The 26,060-nt window shown below is 36.8% G+C and overlaps 1 protein-coding gene and 1 pseudogene across 1 annotated transcript in view; one reads left to right on the top strand and one right to left on the bottom strand.

Moving 5' to 3' along the window:
* Window positions 1-308, bottom strand: part of LOC108305501 — a 4,458-nt pseudogene extending 4,150 nt beyond the window's left edge.
* Window positions 309-3,860: 3,552 nt separating this feature from the next.
* The window catches only part of ANTXR2 (ANTXR cell adhesion molecule 2), a gene marked incomplete at its 3' end in the record, with an annotated part of 90,590 nt that continues 68,390 nt past the window's right edge, over window positions 3,861-26,060 (top strand). Inside the window, exons 1-7 of the mRNA XM_017530183.2 lie at window positions 3,861-4,937; window positions 5,643-5,714; window positions 7,790-7,861; window positions 20,667-20,748; window positions 21,212-21,319; window positions 21,473-21,541; window positions 22,361-22,441. Of these exons, the coding sequence (XP_017385672.1) occupies window positions 4,786-4,937; window positions 5,643-5,714; window positions 7,790-7,861; window positions 20,667-20,748; window positions 21,212-21,319; window positions 21,473-21,541; window positions 22,361-22,441 (636 nt within the window). The remainder of the gene's footprint in view (window positions 4,938-5,642; window positions 5,715-7,789; window positions 7,862-20,666; window positions 20,749-21,211; window positions 21,320-21,472; window positions 21,542-22,360; window positions 22,442-26,060) is intronic.

The raw sequence follows: 26,060 nt of genomic DNA, 5'->3' as shown, positions 1-26,060 counted from the left end.
AAAAAAAAAAAAAAGATAAATATTTTAGATTTATTTACCTAAATAATGCAATATAGAGTCTCTGTTTCTCTCTTTCTCTCTTAAAAAATCTGCATCATTCCTCCCATTCTTGATGTCAAATTGAAAGCCAAACAGGACCCCAGCATGACTGTCATAGTACAGAAGTCAGTTTGAAACCTTACCTGGCTAATCTCCAGTTGATACAATTCCGAGTGCTCTCACTGATGGAGGAGAAGGGAAAGTACTGCTGTTGCCACCACTCCTTTTTCACAGCTTGGAGAGATTTTCATGTCTGCTTTTGCTTTCATCTTCCCTCATTATTGCTTAGGAAAAGAATGACCAACAGTTTTGCTTGCCAGGAACTATCCCAGGGACTGCCCTAGTTTTAGCACGGAAAGTCCCATGTCCATGGGACTGAAGACACCCCTCAGTCTGTGGCAAATTAGGACAATTGGTTGCTCCAGTAATTAATGATCTTCCAATTAATTTTTATTAAATGAAAGTGATTTGGGTAATTATTGCTCTGTGCTAGATGAGGCCATTTTTTGCTTTGCTGTAGATCTTACATGAGCAAGTCAGTGAGTCAGTGAGATGAAAGAAGCTGGGATGAATTCTTTACCCAAGCAAACAAATAAAAGAGTGGTACTATTTTTTGGTAGGTCAATAATCTCTGCTAGCTTTGTACTCAGAAAAGAACTGAGTTGGAGTACCCTCAGAGGGCCTGGGAATTTTGAGGAAGAATGAGTTTTAAATTCAAGGTACTTTTCTTTAGTTTGGGGTTAGCACAAGTTGGATTCTTAGATCAGTTTGGGAAGTCCCAGAAGATGAGCAGGCAGTTAGTCAAGAAACTAGAGATAAAGGAAACCAATAAATATGAGTTTAAAATACTTCCTCAGGAGGATAGAGTACATGGTTAGCATCATGTCTCATATTTCTTTGCCTTTTGTCTCCTAACATGAAATCAATTATCATTGTTTTTTGGTCTTTTTTAAAAAATCCAGATTTTATTCAATAATATGATGTGGCATATAATATCTTTGATTCTGTCTTAAGAATTCAGTTGAAAATGGGGACCAATTTCAACAAGCAGTGAGTAAAAAACCTTGAAACTTGAACAAGCTATTGATACAAATTTGCTGAAAAATGTCAGCCTGTTTCAGTTCTGTTATGGGAAGTCAAGGAGATTAATGTATTCATGGTTGGACCAAAATGTGAAATGAGAAGTAGCAACATATCCCTGGAGACTGGATGGCTGCAAAAGTAATCAGAATTTCAGAACCTCAAGAAAAGATGAAGCCAAGGCAGACAGAATTAAGGTGCTTAAGGACTTTCTTAGGAGTTTCTTAATTAGTCTCAGGGCTAATTAAGGACTTTCTTCTAGTGCTTAATTATTTGAAAATTATGAAGGGTTTATGTTTCCGTCTTACAAAAGTGAAAGTTATCTTCCATCAAGTTAGCCCCTTGCCCCTCAATATCTTCCTTACTACATCAGGTAAAAAGTGGCAGATGGATGCCACTGAGAGTGGTGGAATTTCCATCCCCAAGTGGCCAGTTGGCAAAGAGTGAGAAGGAATGTTTGCCATTCTCCATTCAGTCTTTAACATTTGTAATGAGGGTATTTTCAAAAGGGAGGTCTGCCTGTATATATTGAAGTTTTCATCCATTCATAACTCAGGTTAGTTGCTATAGAGATGATGGTCCAAGGTAGCATTTTATTTTGCCTTTGTTAAAATAGAGATGATAAGACTGACAGAATGTACTCTGTGTCCATAAGACACCAAATTATAAACAAGACCTAAGGCCACGCCAGGCAAAGGTTAAGTCACACACCCCTACACTTAAAAAATAAACTATATTCTAACTGACCAAAGGGTTTTCTTTTTTTCTAGCAGCTAAACAAACACTGGCCTCAAGATAAGCAATATTGAAACAACTGCATCTTACTGACTGCAAGACACTAATTCAATAATCCTCCATCCCTATGGCTGTTCCGTAAGCCATAACTATGACTTTGACTGGACAAAAGACTGATTTTAGTAACTTTCTCCTGATAAGAGACCACTGACCATAGACTGGTTCTGGCTGGTTTACAGAGGCTGTGGCACTGAGTGCCTTCATGCCTTCTGTTTCACCTTTTGACATATAGGTCCTACTGATAATACATTTAATTGTTAAGTCTCCACCTCAAAGTGAACATGAGACATGTGCAACATGCATGTTTGTTTACTATTCATGTTTGCTTACTAAACATGCATGTTGCATATGTCCCATGTTCACTTTGATGTGGAAACTTAATCCACCTGCTTAAGAAATATGCACAGTTCATGCACCCCTTGCTTCAGGCATATTCATAGTTCCTCCTATGACCTGTTGAATATGTATACTTGGCCAATCCATTCAGCATAAATTCCTGTTCCACCTTTTCCTCCCTCAAAGTGTCTGCTTTTGGTTTATGCCAGAGGCTACGCTTCCCAGCATGTCAAGATGTCCAGCCTGCAGCTGTAACCCTTTATAAGAAATAAAATTCTCCTTTCCAAATTTATGAACCTCAGGATTGTTTGTCAACATGTTGATACTGCAATAGTCTCCTTACTGCTCTCCCTACTGTCACTTTGCTAACTCCAAATTCATTGTCTCATTGCAGCCAGAATGATCTTTGAAAAAAATAGATTATTTCAATTCATCTGCCACTCCACTCCTGGGCTTAAACCCTTCTAATGGCCTCCTATCACACTCAATATAAAATATCTGAATTCCTTATCTTAGTAAATAAAGCATCACATAATCTGGCCCTTCCCTATTTCTCTTACATCATCTTACCTACAAAGCTCCAGCCACACTGCTTTTTTTTTCTTTCTTGAATATGCTAAGCTAATGTCTATAGACCTCTGCAGTAACTGCATATGTTTCCTCTTAGAGCTCTTGGAGTGACTGGGTCCTTTTTGTTAGTCACCTAGTCTGTCATTCTTTATTGTCACAAAATTTTAAATTTCAACAAGCCACCTTCCCAATATGGACATTTTTCCTTGTTTATGTATTTATTTCCTATTGTCTGTTTTCACTCTCCAGCCAGACTGTAAGCTTCATGAAAGCAAGGGCTTATTATTTTGCTCTATGCATTAAACTAAACTTCTGGAACAGTGCCTAGCATATAGTAGCCACTCAATAAATCTTCGTTAAAGTAACTGATATTTTTCTTCAAAGAGCTGACATATCTGGTTGTGCATCAAAAATGTAATGAATGAAAAATTAAATACATATGGCAACAAACAGAAGAGATGTATATTTAAGTACTACATAAAACACTGATTTTGTTAAAAATGAAAAGGAGAAGGTAGATCATGTTTGTTTACTAAACTAAACATGCATGTTGCATATGTCCCATGTTCACTTTGATGTGGAAACTTAACCCACCTGCTTTTAGAACTAGGTTCTAAAAGCTAGTTTTGACTAAGAGAGGGCGGAAGTTACAGATGGAGGTGGGGGGAACAGAGAGGAAGGAGGGAGAGCAGAACTAGCAGACAGAGGATTTATGCACGAACTTCAGTGCTTGCACAAGTTTTGCAAGGGAGACCTAGCTTGCCCCAAGCTGAAATTCTCCATAATTGGAGTTTGCAGGGAATGACAGTGGGCTGACATATTTTGAGGTACAACTTTCCACTTCCAAAGAGGCCTGCTGTCCCCTCCCACTCCCCACTCTGGCCTTTCCTTTTTTTTTTTTTTTTGAAAAAGAAAAAAAAACAAAAAAACAAAAACAAAACTAAGCAGGTTTCTTTAGAAAAAAGAGGAAGTTCATAAAGAGTGTTTGTGGTAGTAGGGAGCGGGGTGGAGTGAGTGAGGAGCGAGGACGCCAGTACCTCCCACGGAATCGTCAGTCTTGCTTGGTTTGTAAACCTCGCATACGGGCTGTTTTAGCACAGCTACTAAAACACGCCAGGCCTGCACGATATATGGGTATGTTTCGTTTCTAGAGAACTTTTGTTTTTCTAAACTCCTTCTTCCCTTTCCCAGATCTGGCAAGCGTTAGTCATCTTCAACTCGGCAGGAACCCACAAGTGTGCGTGTGTGGCTCGGAGCTGGGACCCCGCCCTCGTCCCCAGGCGCTCACTGACACACGCAGCCTAGACCTGGCCCGAGCGCGCTCCTGGCCTCGGCGTGGCTTCTCTCCAGCCGGGAGTCCCAGGACCCGCTAGCCTCCTCCCCCAAAGGGGACGGCCCGTCAGCGCCGAGCCAGAGTCCAGCACGGGGAGGAAAGTTTCGGAGTGCGGAGGGAGTTGGGCCGCCGGAGGAGAAGGGTCTCCACTCCTAGTTTGTTCCGCCGTCGCCGCGTCCCTGGGACCCTTGTTCCGAAGCGCACGGCAGCCGGGGGACTCAGCCCTCCGGGCGGAGTGAGTGGATTCCAGGACCGGGTCCGAGGCGGGGGCGCCGCAGGCTCGGCCCGAGGCCGCAGAGGAACTCCTCTCGCGAGCGGTCGCAGTGGGCCCGCATTGTGTGCAGGAACTCTCCGGAATCGGGAGGGGGAGGACTGGATCGCGCTTCCACTGGGATTCGTCAAGAGTTCCGGCGGCAGCTGCGGCGGTGGCGGAGACTCCCTTTGTCCTCTCAGGACCTCCCTCTCTCCCTCCCTCTGTCAGCTGGTGGGTCCCGCTGCCGCCGGCGCCAGCGCCTCAGCTGTTCTCCGCACCCCACCCCGAAGTGCGCACGGGGTGACTCCCGCCACCTTCGCGACCCTCCGGAGCTGAGGGGACTGCGAGCGGGAGGGAGTCGCAGGCTCCCGGCCGCAGGATGGTGGCGGGGCGGTCCCCGGCCCGCAGCCCGGGTAGCTGGCTGTTCCCCGGGCTGTGGCTGTTGGCGCTCGGTGGTCCCGGGGTGCTGCTGCGCGCCCAGGAGCAGCCCTCCTGCAGAAGAGCCTTTGATCTCTACTTCGTCCTGGACAAGTGAGTGTGCGAGGGAGGTCCAGGGTCTCATGGTGAGGGCGGTACTGGATCAGCTGGGGCTGAGGCTGCGTTGCGTGTGCGCGCCCCGGGGAGTGGTGCTGGAAACCCGCCGAGGGGTGCCCTGTTGCTGTCTTCTTCCAGAAGACAAGCAAGTTCGGATCTGTGTGAGCTGAGATCAGCGGGGTGCGGGGTCGTGATTGGAGCCCCGAGCTACTTGGCTCTTTAGGGAGTTGGGGTATTCACTGTTTGCCGGTCTTGGGGCCTCTTGGGGGGAGTGTGGCCTCCTGCGGGGTAGCATTCTTGGTCCCAGGAACCCAAACCCGACTCAGTCGGCCTCTGAGTCTTTACCCGCCTTCTACACCTTGGCTCGAACGCAGGCTAAAGTTTGCCTGGTTTTATCCTAATCATAGGGCTCCAGTGAATAGCCAATGTGGTTTGCATTTCCTGCCAAATAAGGCTTTTGTGTTTATTCTGAAAAGCTGGTTTCACTCTAAACAATTAGCAGGCAGGTAGTCCCCCTAGAAAATGGGCTGACTTCTCTAACTTTGGGTAGCACCAAAGTTTCAGCTACAGATGCCCTTACTTAGCTTGAAAAAGAAGCCAGATGTCCCCCATCTTCGTGACATTGAAGAAGGAACCAATATAGAATGTTTACTTTTCAGTTCCGTGTTTTGATTCTCTGATCAGTTCAATTTCATCTTTCAGGTCTGGGAGTGTGGCAAATAACTGGATTGAAATTTATAATTTCGTCCAGCAACTTGCGGAGAGATTTGTGAGGTATCTTTTTTACTTTACTTTTCTAGGTAGTGGAGAAGTAGAGCAAAGTGTAGAATTTCCCTTTTCTGAAACCTTTTATAGGAAAAACCTTTCCTGAAATGTTGCTTTTAAGTGCCTCAAGGTCGTAATTGCACACTTGCTGTTATTGGGACAGCCCTTCAGTCCTTGAGGGCTTATTTCATCTGGTTCCCAGAAACTTGGCTCAGACTCTGGGGAAGCATCTTCAAATACTATTCCAAATGTCTTTTTCTTTCGGAATTTTCATCTGTTTTGAATTTCAGTTATGCTTTCTCATAATTTATCACATTAAAACATAAATTTTATTTGAATAGTATCCATAATATATTTTTCCTTTCCACACATTTCTTAGCATTATAGAAGGCCTCATTAAAACAAACAAAAAGTGTTGGAAAACTTCAAATGAACATGTGTTAATAACCCACTACCAGAAAAGGCACTTGTGTGTGTGTTTAAAGCAACGACTTGTGTTTACACAATGTGTGGGTGTGTGGTTGGTTTAAAATTTAACTGTTCTATATATGCAATAAGCATCACCAGGAAAGACTGGTTTCCTCTCCTATAAAAAGCATTACTGGTATGAAATCCAGCTTACTCTCTTATTTAGAGGTAACTAGGAATTAGTGGCATCTCCTATTTAAAAATAACCCCAGGACACTAGGCTTTTGAGGCTTTCTTCTTCTTTTTCTTCTTTTTTTTTAAAAGAAAAAAATTCAATGAGCGAACACAAGTTTATCAAGATAATGGAAAGGACATGAATAGGAACTGTATCATTAAATATTGCTTCTTTCAGTCTTGTTAGCCCAAATGTTTTCTGTAAAACAGGCTTGGATGATCAAAACATTTTGAAAGTCATGTTGCAAGTAACTTCAAACAATCTGTAGAGGCCTAGGCAATCCTTGCTTTCAGTTATTGGCAGCAGTAAAGTTATCCCTATAAAAATGTATGCCTGTCCATGTTCAATCATCAGTCCCTTGCTTAAGAAGCCAAGTTTAACACTCATTTCTGGACAGGGTCTGAGGTAAAACTGTCTAGGAAAGAAAAACAAACAAGATCTTATATCCTTAAATGTCAAAGGCAGAACAAACAGTTGTTTATAAATTTTCTAATTTAATCCTTCAATGTGCAAAGGGTGTCATGTAGACTTTGATCAAAAGCAATGAATAACATCACCACAACATTTTAAAGAAGGAGGCTTTTATTTTACTCATTGATTTTTTAAGTTGGAATTCTATAATACAGAGTTGTCTGGCTCAAGCCTAGTTGCTCAGTTATTCAATACATTGTAGGAAGTGAATAAGGGGTGATTAATGAAGAGACAGACTTTAAAAATATGTAGAAGCCTTTGAGAGGATTCTGATTTTAAGTTCATAGATTCTAGTTTCTTATCTTTAGTTTTGGATCTTAGTAATAGTTTCAGAGGGTGTCTGAGAAACAAGAACCATTCTGTGAGAGAAATGCTGAAAACTCGAAAGATAAATCTGACTGGGGCACTTGTTGCCAATGGGAAAAGGGATACTTGACACTTAGAAAATAAAAAAATGCCTAAGCAGAAAGTGATTTATCAGTTTCTTTTACATTCCCCTTGACTTTTTATAAGTGGTCTTACTTCAGGATGACTTTTATATAGACTCACATAGTAATTGTCATTAAGTCAAACTGGCTACTCTCTAGCCCTAAGTATTGGTAACTGTAATCACTTTGAAGGGCCTGGCCTCCTTTAAAGGAAATGATGTAGAACACCAAAGAAAGAGGAATTTTCTACGAAAGAATTTTACGTCAGCTTAGAATTTATCTTTCCAGTTAGTCTCTTTCTAAATGCAAGTCCTTATGGGTCATGGAGCGGTATTTGAGTGCTTAGAAGCATTGACTAAATCCAAAATGACTTATGCAACAATGTTGAGCAGAGTTCATCTATTTACTTAGGGAATGTCATTTAAAAGAAGCCTGGACCATTCAGTGAGACCAATTTTAAATGAAACTCTCTAGCTATACATCTGTATTATATCAATATTTCTTTTTAAAATGTTTTAACTGCCTCTTTTCTTATTTTGCAGCCCTGAAATGAGATTATCTTTCATTGTGTTTTCTTCTCAAGCAAGTATTATTTTGCCATTAACTGGAGACAGGTTAGTGCATTATCATTTCACTGCAGGCTTTTAGTAGAGATGAATTTTAAAGACATGATTGATATTTCCAAGTGGTGATTCAGGCCTCTCAGTGGAATTGAGCAGATGCACAGACAATTCAGTTCTCTAATAGAAGGGAAAGGAGGTATGAGTATTATAAAAGAGCAGACAATCTGAAAATCAATATCGTTTATACTGGCTGTGGAATGTGCAGTGAAATCTGGATCCCTGTCTTAGTTGTATATTCACTACTTCCTTCCTTCCCTCGCCTCTCTGTTACTGTAAGTAGTTCCACATTTTTTCTTGTTTACATATAATATATGAATCAACCAGGAATTTGAAGAACATTGAGGGGGAGAATGACATGGATCCTTTTAGATAATTTCTTAGATTCAGCAGACGTCCTAGATTTCTAGCCCTTCTCTGAGGTCCACTGATGCTGAATATTCACCTTTATAAAGGAATTTAGGATATATCAATAGATATATCAATATATTTTTATATATATCTACCTTTCTATCTAATCTCCTTAGTGCTTTTAAAAGGTGTCATTTTTCCAAACCAATATCATTGTACTTTATATGACCATTTTTATGTCATTTAAACAGTGTCAATGGCAAGTTAGAAATAGTCATTGATATGTTTTATTTTATTTCCATTTTTTTGAGACAGAGTCTCACTCTGTTACCCAGGCTGGAGTGCAGTGGTGCTGTCTTGACTTACTGCAGCCCCCACCTCCCAGGTTCAAGCGATTCTTGTGCCTCAGCCTCCCTAGTAGCTGGGAATACAGGCACATGCCACCACACCTGGCCAATTTTTGTATTTTTTTAATAGGGGGAGGGTTTCACCATATTGGCCAGACTGATCTCGAACTCCTGACCAATGTGCTGGGATTACAGGTGTGAGCCACTACGCCCCACCTCATTAACGTATTTTAAAGAGTGGGATGCATAGTGGGAAGGGAGCTTTTATTCTTCATTATTGTGTCTACTTTAGTTAACACAAAATATGTAATCTAGTTCTTTCTCAATAAATTCTTGTTGAATGAATGAGTAGTTTCCTCTGATTTTGAAATAAAATTTCTCCAAACTGTAGTTTTAGCAAGGAAAACTGGTGTGTTTTGTTTTGCATGATATGTGAATTTCTGAAAAGTTAACTGTAAAAACAATTTTTTGTAAATTAAGTTTTCCCTTGAAATGGTAAAAAAATCATAATATTTAAAGGAACTCAGGGAGGGAACTTGTTTATAATTCACTTAACTGATTTAGAAAATTATCCACACAAGATTTTAATCTTTGTGCTTTTAGTTTTGTTTTTCTTAAAGAGGAAATCTCTCTGTAGATGCTGAGGGCAGCCTAGGATCTTGTCTTCTCATTGATACTTCTCCTCCTTCTTTCCTTTCTTTTTTTTAAATTTTATTTTATTTTACTTTTAAGTTCTGGGATACATATGCAGGACATGCAGGTTCGTTACATAGGTAAACACGTGCCGTGGTGGTTTGCTGGACCTATCAACCTATCATCTAGGTATTCAGCCCACATGCATTAGCTATTTATCCTGAGGCTCTCTCTCCGGCTCCCCTGATAGGCCCCAGTACATGTTGCTCCCCTCTCTGTGTTCATGTGTTCTCATTGTTTAGCTTCCACTTATGAGAACATGCGGTGTTTGGTTTTCTGTTCCTGTGTTAGCGTGCTGAGGATAATGGTCCTCCTTACTTTCTTGTGTGGATGTGAAACTCATCAGGAGCCAGAGCCATCATAGTCCACAACCCACGTACGGCAGGTTTCTATGCCCAGTGATTTAACAGTTCTTGCCTTTATGAAAATGAATTTTCTCCATTGCCCAGCTTAATTTCCAAAGAAACAGCTTTGAATTTAGCTTCTCCAAAAAACAAAAGAAAAAAAAAAAGAACCACTTTAACATTTATGGCATTCATATATATAGAAACACACTTAGCATCATGCCAGGCATGTAGAAACTCTCAGTCGTTGATAGCTACAAACATTGTGCCAGGTTCTTTGCTAGACACTTTGCATATGGTTCCTCAGCATTTTGAAGTGTAGGTCACTGGGTGAACAGATTGGTATTGCTTTGACATCATGGAAGGGGTTTAAATCTTTAACCTACATTAGAGATTCTTCTTTCATCATTGGTTGAATCTAATAGGGGAGACACTGAAATGGGTTACAGAAGAGGCCGTTCTTTCAAGAGGTAGCATAGTGATGCAGCTAAAAGTCACTAGACCAAATCTACCGGCGTTTAAATCCTGGCTGTCCAATTACTAGCCAAATGATCAAGGACAAGTTGCTTAACCTCTTGATGCTGCCTCGTTTCTCATCTATATAATGATGGCAATGATGATGATCATAGTAATACCCACCCCATAAAATTGTTACAGGAATGAAAGTTGATGAATGTGAAGTATTTAGAACAGAGTCTGGTATATAAGTTTTCAAGAGATAAAAGTTTTATCACTATTATTATCATCTGGAGCCAGGCAATATACAGCGTTTTAATGATCAGAGAAGAATCATGCTTATGTAAACAGAATGTTGTCCTGCTTAAAAGGATTTATAATATTCCAAGAGGAATTTTAATAATGCTACTTGCAACTTGTTTTATACATAGCTGGCTTCACTGTCTCTTCCTAAATATAAAAACTTTAAATTTTAGTAAATTTCACTGTGCCATTTTTAGTTAGTTTGGGGTGGCAGAAAAGAACACTGAGAATGCCTAGGTTAGAGTTCCAGTTTTGCCAATTACTGATTTGGAAACTTGGGGCAAATTGTTTACCACTGTGTCAGTTTTTATGTTCATAAAGTGCAGGACATAAAATCTGCCTTGTTTTCTTAGTGTTATTGTGAAAATCAAAATAAGACAATGCGTAGAAAGGTACTTTGTATAGCATACAACAATCTCCAATAAAGGACATTATTTTCTTCTTCTAGATTGCTCTTTTGCTAATTTTAAGTTTCTATGGTCCTCTATATTTGGATATAGAGTCACTTTTCTTCCATTACACACTTTTAAGTGTGAAGAAACAATTTGCATATAATATGCAAATCAGTAAACAAGTGATTCCACAACTACTGTGAATCTTTGTTTCAAAGCCTAGAAATTGGAATTCTGCATATAAACTATTAATATCTTGATGTCATATATCATACTCAAAAATAGATCAGAGTGTGTGAGGAAAGCAAAGGTTAAGCAAAGAAAACCAAAGGTTAAGCACTGCAGGTTTCACAATTCTGTTTCTAGCACTCATAATTCTTTAGAATATAGGTAAATATGAGAATTAGCTTGTTCATGTTTCTCAGAGTGTTGCTAAAGATTTTCAGTAGAAATGAGGCAAGATTGGAAGGTGGTAAATGTTTACCGTGGGACTGTGTCTTCTGTTATGCTTTCAGCATGGTATCTGGTACTGTGTAAATGCGTGAATAAAGTAATAAACATGCCAAGAAATGATGTGATGCATTTTATATACTTGTTACTTAAAAACCTTATTCTTTTAAATAATTTGAGCCGGGCATGGTGGCTCACGCCTGTAATCCCAGCTATTTGGGAGCCTGAGGCCGGAGAATTGCTTGAACCTGGGAGGCAGAGGTTGCAATGAGCCGAGACTGAGCCATTGCACTTCAGCCTGGGCAACAAGAGTGAAACTCCATCTCAAACAACAACAACAACAACAACAACAATAACAACAAAAAACCTTTAATTTGAAACACTCCCTTCTTTTCTCTTGAGCTCATGATTTTTATTTTCTATATGTCTGTTAGTCCATTCATCCACCTACCCAACCCACCTACCTAAAGATTTGCTTATCTTAGAATCAGTGCATTAAGTACCGTGAAATCTGGGTGACACAAAGATAAGTAATCCAGCGTGTGTGTGAGTAGAGGTGTATATATACGCATAAATAGCCCCGGGATGTATTATAGGGTTAGGTAAGAGGAAAATGCCATGTGTTGATTCAGTATGAAAATACCCAGTCTTTCAATAGTAGAGAATTTGGAATCAAGACTAATTAAAAAATATTTTTGGTTATTATTTTGCGTAATTGGGGATAGTGAATTAAGCTCAATTCTGTTAAATATTATGCTAATAATGTTACAGAGATTTAGTTGGAAACATTTATTGAACAATTATGCACCAGGCAGAATACAAAATATTTTCCATGTATTGCTTCATTTAATCCTCATATAAATTTCATGTGATAGATACTGTTATTACCTCGATTTTACAAATGAAGAAATCAAAACTGACAATGATAAAGTGGCTTTTTCAAGCACATACAGCTAACAAGTCGCAAGCAGTATATGGGCTGGAATAATCTTTTAAATTAAAGCAGATCATGCCACTCTCATGCTTAAAACAGTCTAATCACTTAGAATGGGAAGCTAGTGCTTCCCAAAGTACCTAAAAACCCTATCCAATTGCCCCACCCAGTCCTTTCCTAAAACATCGTGTGACACAATCTAGCTCAAGTGGCATTCTTTCCATTCCCTGAACAGACAGAGCTTGTTTCCACATTAGGACCGTTGCTCTTTCTCTGCAGCAGATCTGCCCCTAGCTGGCTTGTTCTCATCATTTAGTTTTCATCTCACATGTTACCTTTTCTGAGACACCTTGCCTGGCCACCAGGCCTAAGGAACCACATCTCTCCTCCCCAGTAATCTCTTACAATACGGTATTTGGTTATCACATTTTGAAATTGTTCTGTTAATTTATTTTTATCTTGATGACTCTAATGTAAACATGAAAGCAGGGGGTCCTCATTTGTCTTGTTCCCCCATGTATGCCAACACCTAGAACTCTAATGTAAACATGAAAGCAGGGGTTCTCATTTGTCTTGCTCCCCTATGTATGCCAACACCTAGAACAGAGCCTGACACTCAGTAGATGCTCAATAAATATTTGTTGAATGAACGATTGAGCTGATATGACTCCAGAACCTTAGTTATTAGCTGCCATCATATATTATCTTTTTGTGATTATACCACACAATAAATTTGCTTATTTTTATATTTGCTATTTTTCTTATTTCTATTCTTACAAATCAGTTATAAATATTTAAAACTCCCTTTCACTACACTTTCCCCCAAATTGAAAATGTCTTATAATTGTTTGACCTGAGCACAATAATCAATTACTTGGGGAAAAAAATCTTCTGTAGGTAAACTTGTAGGAAATTATAGAAAAGTCACTTAATTACTTTTGGACAATATACACATTTCTGTATTTGAAATTTTTTCTAATTTCTTAAAAGCTGAATTAAAAATTTACTTGTGGAAAATTTTTCTTTATATACAGTTAGTAACTTATTAATTGGTACATTCATTTTAGAGGAAACTTGATAGTATCTATAAAAGTCTAGACAGTTCCTATCATCAATTCTACTTTTTTGGGAGTATGTCCTGCTAAAATACTAGCATTAACATGCAAAGGTCAGTCTGTATACAAAATTGGCTTCTGCAGCATTGTACATACTAGTGAAAAACTATATTCAATCTAAATGCTTATCAATTGATGATCCTATATTTACATGAAAATATATATGAGATATATTAAGTGTAAAAGCAAGTTGGAGACACTGTAGTATGATTTTATTTTTATAAAATAAAAACCAAACAAAATTTCTAATTGTTTATATGGTGGTGGAGTATATGTGATTGAAAATGCATGAAAAGAAGTCTAGAGAACATACAACAAATTGTTAACAATGACACTGTTTTAGGCATGAGATTGAAGGTGGGAAAATCTTTCAAAATTTTAACATATATGTGTGTGTGTATGTGCGTGTGTGGTTTGATTTTCTTTTAGCAAGAATGTATTATTTATATATAAAAAAGAATGCTGAAATTAATGTTACTATCTTGGAATCAAATGGAATTCAGAGGTTGGAAACAAGAAGCATTCAGGAGCACAGTACATTCAATCATTACTATGGAGAGTCCTGAAGGCTTTTTGTTAATGAAAAGACCAGGATTGGCCCTTGGGTCGAATAAGCATAAAAACTACATACCAGCTGTATGGCCTCTGACAAATTACTTAATCTCTTGCTGCCCAATTCCTGGGCCAGTTAATAAATGTGAATTATTCCTACCATACAGCAATCTTGAGACAAGTAAATGTGTATAATGCATGACAAGGACTAATTAAAGTTATGACACATAAAAAGAACCCAATGGGTATTTATAACTTTATCAATTCACTTTTATTTCTTTGCTTCTATCACCTACCTGCAACTAACTACCTTTTAATATTTCTTATTTATAATTTTTTTTTCATTTTTCTTTTCTTGTTGTTATTTTGATGATTGGATAGGAAGGAGGCTAAGGCTAACATGGGGTTTGGCAGTTATCAGTGTACACCATCCTTATTTTCATTACGATGTGCCAGGATTCAAACAGACGTTTAAAGAAATCAAAAGATTATGCTCAATGTGACACAGCTAAACAGCTAGATCCAGAGTTCACACCCAGGCCTGATGCTGAGCGTGAGCACTTCACCACCACACTGTACTCACTCTCCAGGTTCCCCTTCTCCAGTTTTCACATTGGTCAGAATTTCAGTTTTCACATTAGTCAGAATTCGTCATAACTCAAAACCATTGTCATTCCTTAAGCTTATTCTCTTTTTTAAAAACCAGTGAGGTGGTGAAAACGTGAGACAATAGTTGGGTCAGCTAAAAAATCTTCCATTAGGGACGTATTTACTCCTGTTTAGAAAAGTCTGTTTTGGCCACACATTGTGCTAACCTTGAGGGGTTCAGGCAGGGCAGCAGCTCAGAATCTAGTGATGGACATGTTAGCAGTTACTTTCACTGGAGTCCCACATCTGTTTTATAAGGATGTTCCAAAAAATCAGTAACATTGTTAACTCCTGTCTGGGAGACAGACCTGGCACATGGAAGTGGTAAAATGCAGGGGTCAATTTTTCATGATTTAATAAGTCAGCGAGTGGGAAAATGGAGTAAAAATGTGCAAAATGCAGCAGGTATGAACTTCAGGTACGAATTGAGTACCACACTTTGGTAGGTGTAGACCAAATTGGAGAACATTTGTGACAAAATTCGGATTATACAGCTTACTTTGTGAGCAGATATTTCTGGATGGATTTCATGACTGCTACCTTGAATTCACTGGTCTGGACTCTGGATCACACAGAAACATTGGTATGTGTTGGCATTAGCATGACATGTTAAATGAACAATAAGCATAGTTTTACATAAACTATAGTAAGATATAGCTAAAATCTGTTAGTTCCTAAGATTATAGATTGTATTAACAATGTTTATCTTTAGAAAATAATCTTTCACTCATTTGAAACCTTTAAACAATTTTTGATTGAGGAACTTGGCAAGAACAAATTACGTGTTAGAAGTTCATCCTTTTAATACACACACACACACACACACACACACACACACTCACTCTCTTTTTACTTTTTAAAATCTGTGTCTAGGCCTGTGATTTATTTACTTCAATCAATAGAATGCAGCAGACATGAACAGGAAACTACCAGTTTCAGTTCTAGGCCTAAGATTTATTAAGGCATGGTAGTTTCCTCTATCATTTTCTAGGAAACCATCTGCCATGTAAAAACTTTGACTACTCTGAGACCACCATGCTAGGAAGAAGCCCAACCTAGCCATGTGGAGAAGCCACGTAGAGGAGAATCAATACTCTGGTTAACAGTCCTAGCTGAGCTTCTAGGCAATACCCAGTATCAGCACTGGCACCAACATGCTAAGCATATGAAGGCATTCCACTTCTAGCCATTCCAGTGGCTCAACTGGTGATATGTGAAGCATAAGAACTGCTCATTCAATGCACAGTGTCATGAGAAATAATCAATTTTGCTTATACCACTAATTTTGGGGTACAGTAGTGTCCCCTTATCTGAAGGAGATCTGTTCCAAGAAGCCCATTCATGCCTGAAACAACAGGTAGTACCAAACCCTATGTATGTTATGTTTTTTTCTATACATACATACCTATGATAAAACTTAATTTAGAAATTAGGCACAGTAAGATATTAACAACCATAACTAACAATAAAATAGGACATTTGTAACAATATACTATAATGAATCCTTTCAGTAGCCCCAAGGGGAAGATATTTATATTTGTATTTTATGAATGAAGAAACAAGGTTGAGCTTGGAACTAATTTCTATTCTCTCTGTCTATAAGCCCATGCACATCTTCATCCATACCATCCCAGAAACTGTATTCATAGTTTAAGAGATTATCCTATTTACACAAAACTCTTATACAGAAGCAATGACTGATAAAATAGATAATGCAAAACCCATTCCAACAACACAAGAAAGTTTTACAATTAGGTTAAATCATAGGTTCTTAATCCTGGTAGCACATTAGAATACTCTGGGGAGTTCTCAAAAGACAGTGATAACCCTGACCCATCACAAGCCTGTGAACTAGAATCTCTTAAAAGAGTCCAGAAGAGCTTTTGGAAAGCTCTTCTTTTCAAGTGCTTTTCAAAAAGAAGAACTATATTGCATCTATAGAGCTTTATGTGAGTGATCCCACTGACTGAGTACGAAGAATTCTCACATCACTGTGTAGAATCATGGTGTTCACGTATAACAGATGCCCAACCAGTTGGATGTAGACTGAAATCTGACGATTGACTGAAATCCAGAAGAGCTTTGAAATCTGGAAAGTTAAGATGATGTGCATTGGAAAGTTCAAGTACTATACAGACACATCATATAAAGAAAAAGTACCAGATACTGAAAGTAAAATTAAGCCTTCATTGTTAGCTGTGCAATTCAGGATTCTCTGCAAACTATTTTATAACACCATGATTTCAGCCTATCTTTGTTTTAGTTATAATGCCATGCATACCTTCAAAATATCCAGAGTGTTTTGGAGAAAAGCCACTTATGTGGCACAACACATGGCAGTTGTGGTGACTATTTTTCCTTCCCTTCCTCACACCCCTACCACTCCCCTCTCCTTCCCTTCCCTGCACTTCTCAGCAGAGAAATTAGAGAGATACAAACAGAGCTGAAAGTACTAATTTCATACATTTAAAAAATTAGCCAAGGCCATGCATAGTGGCTCAAGTCTGTAATTCCAGCACTTTGGAAATCCAAGATAAGAGGGTTGCCTGAGGCCAGGTGTCCAAGACCAGCCTGGGCAACACAGTTAGACCACCTCTCTATAGAAAAATTTAAAAGTAGCCTGGTATAATGGTACATGCCTGTAGTCTCAGCTACTTAAGAGGCTGAAGTTGGAGAATTGCTTGAGCCGAGGAGTTTGAAGTTTCAGTGAGCTATGATCATGCCAGTGCACTCCAGCTTGAGTGACCCAGCATGAGATCCCATCTCCAAAATAAATAAATAAACATATATGTGTATATACGTACGTATCCATATATATACATATTACACACATATATGTATATACATTTGTGTGTAATATGTATATACATGTATATATATGTGGTGTGTATGTGTGTGTTTGTGGTGATTCCTCTCTCTCTTTCTTCTTTCCCCTCTAGTTGATAATAGAGTTTGGTCCCCTGATTCTTAATTTAAAGAAAGAAAACACAGGCCTTTAATATACCATTTTGTTTGTTCAAATCCTTTCTCTTTCAAAAAAGTATTTGAGGCTGCATGAAAATTAATAGTGTTGCAGAAAATTAATAAAATATAAAAAGAAACATGCTAAGATTTTGGAGATGATGAAACACTATGATAACCACAGGAACTTAACAGAATTTTATAAATGAGTAAGAAATTTACTGTGGGCTTCCGTGGTAGTCAGGGGAAGAAATAAGTTTGCGTAGTTGTCAAGTGCAGAAAAGAGGAAGTGCATAGCAACTACTTGGGGTGACAAAGAAACTTCTGCTGTGAGGCATTATAGAGAACGATGCATGTCATGACAGCAGCATCCTTGACAACAGCTTCACAACATACACAAAGTAGTTTCAATATTACTTTTCTGTGTAGTTGAAAATATAACTTTAAAGGCAAACTCAGTGAAACTGATCTAAGACGTTGAATTTGAGGAGTTGAGCTTATCTTTATAACACAACCTTTCTTTCTTCTTCTTTTTAAAATTTTAATCATGTTCTCTCTTGCTTTCCTTTAGAGGTTTTTTTTTTTTTTTTTTTTTTTTTTTTAACCTACTACATCATTTTGCTTTTTCCCCATTAAGTGCCTACTAATTGAAAAACTTAATATTTTTTTTTGTTGCTTGGGATTCTTTGAGGTTCTGAGATCTGTCTGCCCTGTCTTGTTTTGGCCTTCATTTCCCCTAAAGTAACACCTTGTGGATTGATAAGAGGCTGACAGACTTCAGGTAGTTACCCGGGAGAGCGTACAAAGCCAGGACTCACATGTGTTTTTCTTGGCTATAGAAAAGGAGCACTTTCCTCTTAGGATCATGTAGCTGCAAAAGTAACGATGGGATTAAGTGGAGCTTGAAATCTTATGGTGGCAGGTATAGATATGGATAGAAAAACCACAAAGTGCTGCTCTCTCTCTTCTAATGTAATAAGCTAGCAGAGACATGCCTGTATAAAAACACCCTGAATCCATGTTTGGCAAGTTCCTTTAGCTTAAAGTCTTGTGCTGGTGTTGTCTGCACAACATTTCATGAATGAATGAAAAAATAAGTGGATGAGTCTCAGCAGCAATGGTGAGCTGATCTGAACTGAATGAAGGCTGTCTTATGCAAAATCTGTTTGTGTAAACTTGCATTTCACTTGTCTTTTTTATTTCCCCTTTGGCAGCAAACATTAATGCTTGAGGACACACTGCCACTCATTTCTGAAAAGCACCAAATATTTGATTTTTATCTGCATTCAGGCAGAATCAGTTTCAAGTTGTTTCTGTAGATATCAAACATAAATATTTTAGATACAACAAGCTTATGAATTACATAACTTATGCTTCATCCTTGAAATTATAATTTTTTATGGTATATTGAAAAATTTTATTGAAGACTTATTTTGCAAAATGACATAATAAGTACAGAGCAGGGAAATACATCATAAATAAAAGACGTGGTAATAGCCTAATGTAAACTTTCAGTGTAGTTGAAAAGTGAAGATTCAAATTAAATTTAACTAGTTAAATTATTAGAAAGTTGCATGTTTTTAGGAGACAACATTTTTTTATCATGGTAAAACATGAATATGACTAGAAGGCTCGGGGTGCCTCGGAAAAAGTGAATGTAATGAAGTTAAAGAAAGGTTCAGAGTAGGTAGATTTTAAGCCAAGTATGTAAAAAGACAATTAGCAGGAGTTAGTAGAGATGAGTGAACAGGGAAGAGAAAGATAAGTGTCATACCTTGAACATTGTCTTCTGTTTTCTGGAAACTTCATGAGATGGAAAACTTGTCTTAAAATAATTTCTATTATGATATAAAAATATAATCAAGAAGTTACTTTTAAAACATACAAGGCTCTGATGAATGGATTGTTTATTTCAAGTATCTGAAACACAATATTGCAGCATGACAAAACATTTCAAAATTATTTTTAACATATTTTATGACAGCATTAGATATATACACACAAATACATATACATATAAAATGTGTATGACACCAGTAAGTTCCTTTAAGATGATACTTCTTATAATTAATCTCCTTCATCTATCATCCTTAGTAGGTGTGAGTACTCTTGATGTGTTAAAGTTTTATAATTCATTTTATCATTTCAAGAATTTTACATTTGAAAAGGCACTTCTTGTCACTTCTCAGCCTTTTGGCTAAGATCAAGTATAATATCCATTCTCATCAGTTTAAAAAGGCATTTTTTTTTTTTGCTTCTATTGAAAAAGTTTGAAAACAATATCTTAAGAATATCTCTTCTGAGCTTTTGAATGTATTATAAAACAAGTTTCAAATTTAATTTAGATAATTTTGCAACATTATTTTACTTATCTTTTAAGATTATTGTAGTTTCATTTATTTTTGAGGTTTCAATTCTATATTTTTAAAACCCTAGAAATTGAGTCTTCCCTTAACTCATACACATAAAACAGCTCTTAATAATATTGTAGTCATACCCCATTTAGACAAACTCAGTTGGAATAGTGAGTTAGTCATAATGAAAGAAATTATTCTGTAGTTTTTATTTGTTTTCATTCAGAGTGTCTCTTCCAAGAATTTACTACCTTCTAATTCATCTATTCATTAATTCATCCATCTATCTATCCTCCACTTATTTTTTCATTCATTCATGAAATATGTATTAAGTACCTACCATGTTTAAGGGAATGTGTGGGTGTCTGGATGGGTGAGAAGATATCACAAAAGTGAATAAATCTTGAAACTTATGACCCTGGGAGACAGTAAGATAAAATGTTAATTTCTGTAAGGGCTAAAAAATGTGCTTTAGCAATTCTCAGATAATAAAGAAAATTTCTCACTTTTAGGGAGATGGAGTGAGTGTTTCAGAAATGCTTTGTCATTGAAGCTGAGCTTCTGAATCCTTGTATTTTTGTGGATGAGGGAAGATATGTTTTGCTCTTTTTAGGAAAACAAGAGGGATTGAATATATCTGTTCTCAGCTCAGAAGTCCTAGAGTATGCTTAGATTTTTCAAGACACTGCTAGTAAATCTATGTCTATTTTTGCTAGTTAAAATACAGAAGTTATTAAATACTTGCTAAAATGACAAAAAGTATAATTATTTGCCTTCAAAGCCGTGTTCTTTCCTCTACTTCCTACTGAAGAAATCTTAGTTACAATGCTGACATGTTTTTCAAGAAGTTTTTATTGTTATCTTTGCTCATTTTTTCTTTTGTTTAATATTATTTTCAGAGGCAAAATCAGTAAAGGCTTGGAGGACTTAAAACGTGTTAGTCCAGTAGGAGAGACATATATCCATGAAGGACTAAAGCTAGTAAGTTCTTTTACATTTCTAAGCATGGGAGAGAATGCTTTCTTATTCTGTAATGAAATATAACCCTCTAGCAAAGCTCAGTAACCTCTTTACATATTTATCTTAAAATTTTTTAAGTGCTTTTAGTTGTTCTAGAGATGAGACAAGTAGAAAAAATTATTTACTGTGATGACGATAAAAGTTAGGATGGCATTTTGCCTTTTAAGGAATTTTCCATTTCCCTTGTGGTTATATTAAGATTAAGCAGCCACAGCTAAAAATCTAAATAATTTAAACCCAATAGTAACTACTCTGTAATGTGAATATGCATATTTCAAATAAAATAGTTAAAACAAATTACTCTGTTTTAAAAGCTAGCCAGTAATATTTTGATTTTGTCAGACTTACAAATTCAGCTTGATGGAACATGCTGGTTAAAAGTTAAAATTAAATTGTGAGTTGGATAATTATTCTTCATTTTCAGGCGAATGAACAAATTCAGAAAGCAGGAGGCTTGAAAACCTCCAGTATCATAATTGCTCTGACAGATGGCAAGTTGGATGGTCTGGTGCCATCATATGCAGAGAAAGAGGTGAGTATTGAACTGAGACTGTTCTCTACACCCCACTGTACATTGCTGTGTGTCTCGGAATGTATAGCTTGATATTTGAATAATTCACTTTCTCCCTCTCCCCTCTTTCTTTCCCTCTCTCTCTCTCTCTCTCTCTCTCCTCTTTTTCCATAGGCGAAGATATCCAGGTCACTTGGGGCTAGTGTTTATTGTGTTGGTGTCCTTGATTTTGAACAAGCTCAGGTGAGTTACAAGAGATCTGAAAACTTTAATCTGAAAAAAATCACATAATTGTCTTAAGGATAGTTTAACAAATTCTTTTCACTGGTGACATTGTGACACTAGTCGATTGTTAAAGATTTTCTGTAGAAATTGCTGTAGGTTTTGAGCTCTACCTTAGTAATGCAAGAATTTTGATAGGTTTTGTTACTGAAAATGAAACTTTAAATCCCTTAAACAATTGTTTGGTTTGGTAAAATAATATAAGATAAACATTTGGCTTGAAGTGATACACATATTCCTGTTTCACTTAACTGACAAAATATTATCTTATATGTAATATATAGTATCATATATGTAATATAATGTTAGAAGTTCTATTTTATTTAAAATTTGGCTGTCAGGTATGCGGGAATTTCAGAAGTCCATCTAATGGAAATTTAAAAATTTTTCTTACAAACCATCTTTTTTCATGAGGTTTGAGGGTTTGTATCTTAGAAAATGTTTCACTTACAAAGTTATTTTATATTTAAAATTTTGCTTGAGCATGGCTTAGACTCCTGAGTCTTATGCTGTTGATGGCTATTAGAACTCTGCACTGTTTTGAAATTCTCTTGGGGCCAACTTAATGGCACTATGACCGATCTCAGTTCATTTCGTGATAATACATTTAGAGTAACACTAGTGTCTTCACCTTTAATTCCTGACCTTGAACACAGACCACAATGGTAAATTAATCCTGTGGATTAATTTTTCAGATGAACATAACTGAAATGCAATGAAGTTTATAATTGTTGTATGTGTCAGCCACTCCTTAATTAAGTCTTCCTCTTCTTTCTAAAGCTTGAAAGAATTGCTGATTCTAAGGAGCAAGTTTTCCCTGTCAAGGGTGGATTTCAAGCTCTTAAAGGAATAATTAATTCTGTGAGTATTTCTCTGGGGGTAGGAAGAGCTCATAATTTTGTATATTTTTTAAACTATAAGAAGAAATCTTAATATTCAGTGCAGGGGTCATTATCTAGAGGAAAGAGATTAAGAAGAGGTTTGTTTGGTATTGCAAACAGTGTAATTCTAAAGATCTGGATTTTAACTGACATTTGGTATTAAATCTTGCATGTTGGGTTCTGTGAGACTGGGTTTTTGGTTTCAAGTTTAAGATTCTAAGTGTCAGACACTTTCACCCTTTGATTATGGAGTTAACTTTCTTGACATCCTGAAAGTTTTATAGGAGACATTTAAAATAAAAATTTGGATTGAAATGTGTGATTACTACCTTCTCCAAATATAGTATCTGTTAACTGTATCAGTCAGGCAACTTGAACTAGTGGCTATTTGACTGAATTTGTTGTTCTTTCCATTTAAATGATTAATAGTTTCACTAGAGCACATAATATTTCTGTTTGGGATTCAGTTGTGCTGTCTCTCGTGTTCATTAGAATCTGGGCTATCCTAAACAGGTACTGTATGGGGAAGGAGAGTGATGAAATGCAAAGCAAAACTCCTGGGCTTTCACAGCTGAGGTTTATGTTTCATTTTACTGCCTTTTGCTAGAAGCTCTAGGAACAGTTGCTATTAAGTATTTATGATATTTGGTAAACACCATCCTAAAATGGAAGTAAATAATATATATTCTCTAAGCCAAAGCATTTTTGAAAAATCTTTAGGGGGAAAAAAAAAAATCTCAGTTTCTTCTAACATTTGGTTCTGAGATTTTAAATTTCTCTTTAAAGAACGTGTTTTTTAGAAACACAAAGTGAGATTTATTGAATTTGTTTTTAGTAGAATGTAGGCTTTTAAAAAAATTAATGGAAATTTTCAGAGAAAACATAATGTGGTTCCATCACATATCAGTACTCCTAGTGGACAAACCAAATGTAAGTGCAGAATGGAACAGAGATTCAATTATTTTTGTAGTTTGCATATATTACTGGTTTAGGTTTCAGGGAAAAATTGCAGTGTAAAAAATAGTAAATAATTTTATAGCTGAATTCAGAATAAATACAGCTGGTAAAACTGTGATTTAAGTTTTAAAATATAGGATACCTACTGACAATGTAAAATGGAGAATAATTTGACCCTCTAAATAAACAAATCAGTGAATCATATTTTAAATAAAATTTTATTTTCCTTTGGGATTTCTAATGATTTTTATAATTATGCTGGGAAGGAGCCTCTCTGGGCTATTCTCTTTGGATTTTTTTTTCTTATATGTAAAAGGTTTCACTCAGAATTACCCAGATGATGGATTAGGTTTCCAAAACTTTATTTTTATGGGTAATAACTACAGATTTCTCCTTCAAGGAATTAGTAGCTGAGTTCCAGAAGACATTATTATCATTGTTTTATTATGTTTAAATTTAATTTTTCTATTTTTATTAGGGACCCTTTAGAATGTAATTTCTAAGTATGATCTTTCTTGCCTAAAGTTCTTGATGAACTTTAGCTTAAGTTATGTTGAAAGATTTAGCCTGGAATTAGGAAAATTTGCATCATTTTAGCCACATTTGCTGACAAAATCTCTTGAATGTTGTTTGGAGGGAGACCATGGTATAGCTTTCATGTCTATACAGTTATATCTCAGCTAGATTGTCACAAAGGGAAGAGTAAATTATTTGCAGGAAAGTCGCCTTCTGGGGAAGCCTTGTAGTATCTGGCAGAGTTGGCAAGTAGGAAGAAGGAACCATTACAACTAAACTTAGTTTCATTAGTGGTTGATATTTTCATCAATGGGATGATAGTTTGAGATTTTTGCCCACTTTGTAGACATTAAAGACAATGTAAGATATCATGTCTCTTCAAGGGCAAAGATTGCTCCATTCCTCATGGTGTATAAAACCTCTAACTTTGCCTTAAATTTGAATTGGACTTTGTAATTACATAATACAATTTGATTTAAAAAATATATATTTGATCTTTAAAACAAATATAGTGTCTCTATCACAGGGTTAGGGGAGAGAGGAGACTTCTTTATGATTTATCAAACTAATGGGTGAAATTATACTATGGAATGCATTTACATAAAGCCAAATCAATGGAAGAAATAAAAAAATTTAAGTCTTTCAGTTATATGGCACTATGAAGGCAGAATATTTGCTAAATTTATAATTTCTTTTTCCTGCTAACTGTTTTTTGAAATACATCTGGCCTCATTGTCAGCACATTAATTTTTTTGAAGTCAATCTTTGAAAAAAATTGACAACATGGTTTTTATTGTTTTCTCTTCCCTCTGAAATCCAGTGACCAAGACGGTCTGGTCCCCTTAATGTGTAAATTATTATGTATTTTAAGACATGATTGTCTAGAATTAATTTCTTAATCAGCAAGATTAAGAAAGTTTTATTTTGGAGCCTTTCTTCATTGTAGTTAAAAACAAGAAGAAACACTGTAGTAGTTCTGTCTTTTACAACTTCAGAATCAAGGGACTTTCAAGGCCCTTTGTTACAAAAATCCTGTATGTTAAAATTTTAATGTCTTCTCTAAAATGTATTTGATTCAGAAAATCATTTAAACATTCCTTTTTAATTTTGGGGAAAATACATTGTTTTAACATCTTTAGATTTCTATTCAACATTTTTGGGGAATATTAATGTAATTTCCAATCTTAGTTGCATAAGGTTTATAATGCATTATCTCAAGTAGATACTGGAGAAAAACATTTCTTCTTTTTCTCCTCAATTAACTCGTTCTTTCATTAGTTCATTTACTGAGCCCTTACTATTCTTTTTTTTTCCCCCATTTATTTATTTTATTGCATTTTAGGTTTTGGGGTACATGTGAAGAACATGCAAAATTGTTGCATAGGAACACACGTGGCAATGTGATTTGCTGCCTTCCTCCCCATCACCTACATCTGGCATTTCTCCCCTTGCTATCTCTCCCCAGCTTCCCACCCCCCACCGTCCCTCCCCTATTTCCCCCCAACTGACCCCAGTGTGTAGTGCTCCCCTCCCCGTGTCCATGTGTTCTTAAGGCATTGTGTTAAGGTTAGAAGAAGAGATATAAACTTAAATAAGACATATTCTCTCTAAAGGGGCTTGATATTAATGACTATTTGAGATTTGGAGTATGGTAGTCCCCTGAAAGATTTACAAGTGTTGTGGGCATTTAGAGAAGGAAAATTTCAGTGAGTCACCCTATGGGATAAAAGATAATCTTATAATGTTCTTGGTGTTAAATGCCAATGTGACTCTAGTGTAAGGTGGCATAAAGACAGGATAGGTTGAGTAATGTGAAGTTAGGAGAGGCTTTTTATTGTGAAATTTGAACTGGACTCTGAACAGTGGGATAGATTTAATTAGAAACAAAGAACACAGTGGGATAGATTTAATTAGAAACAAAGAACACAGAGCTTCAAGAACAATCCAAGCTGAGTGGCTGAGGCCTAGGCTTGAGTGTGGTTTGCTAGGATCATGGAGGGTATGAGGGATAAACATTGATGGGTCATCTGGATCCAGATTATGGAGACTTTCACATACTTGTTTTGAGAATTGGCTCTTATTTCATAAATAAGTAGGAAATTATGGAAGATTAATTTAGAGCATGG

This window comes from Cebus imitator, unplaced genomic scaffold (assembly GCF_001604975.1).
Source record: "Cebus imitator isolate Cc_AM_T3 unplaced genomic scaffold, Cebus_imitator-1.0 Scaffold64, whole genome shotgun sequence".
Lineage (NCBI taxonomy): Eukaryota > Metazoa > Chordata > Mammalia > Primates > Cebidae > Cebus > Cebus imitator.
The sequence above is the reverse complement of the archived record's forward strand: the minus strand, read 5'-3'. Positions and strand labels throughout refer to the sequence as shown.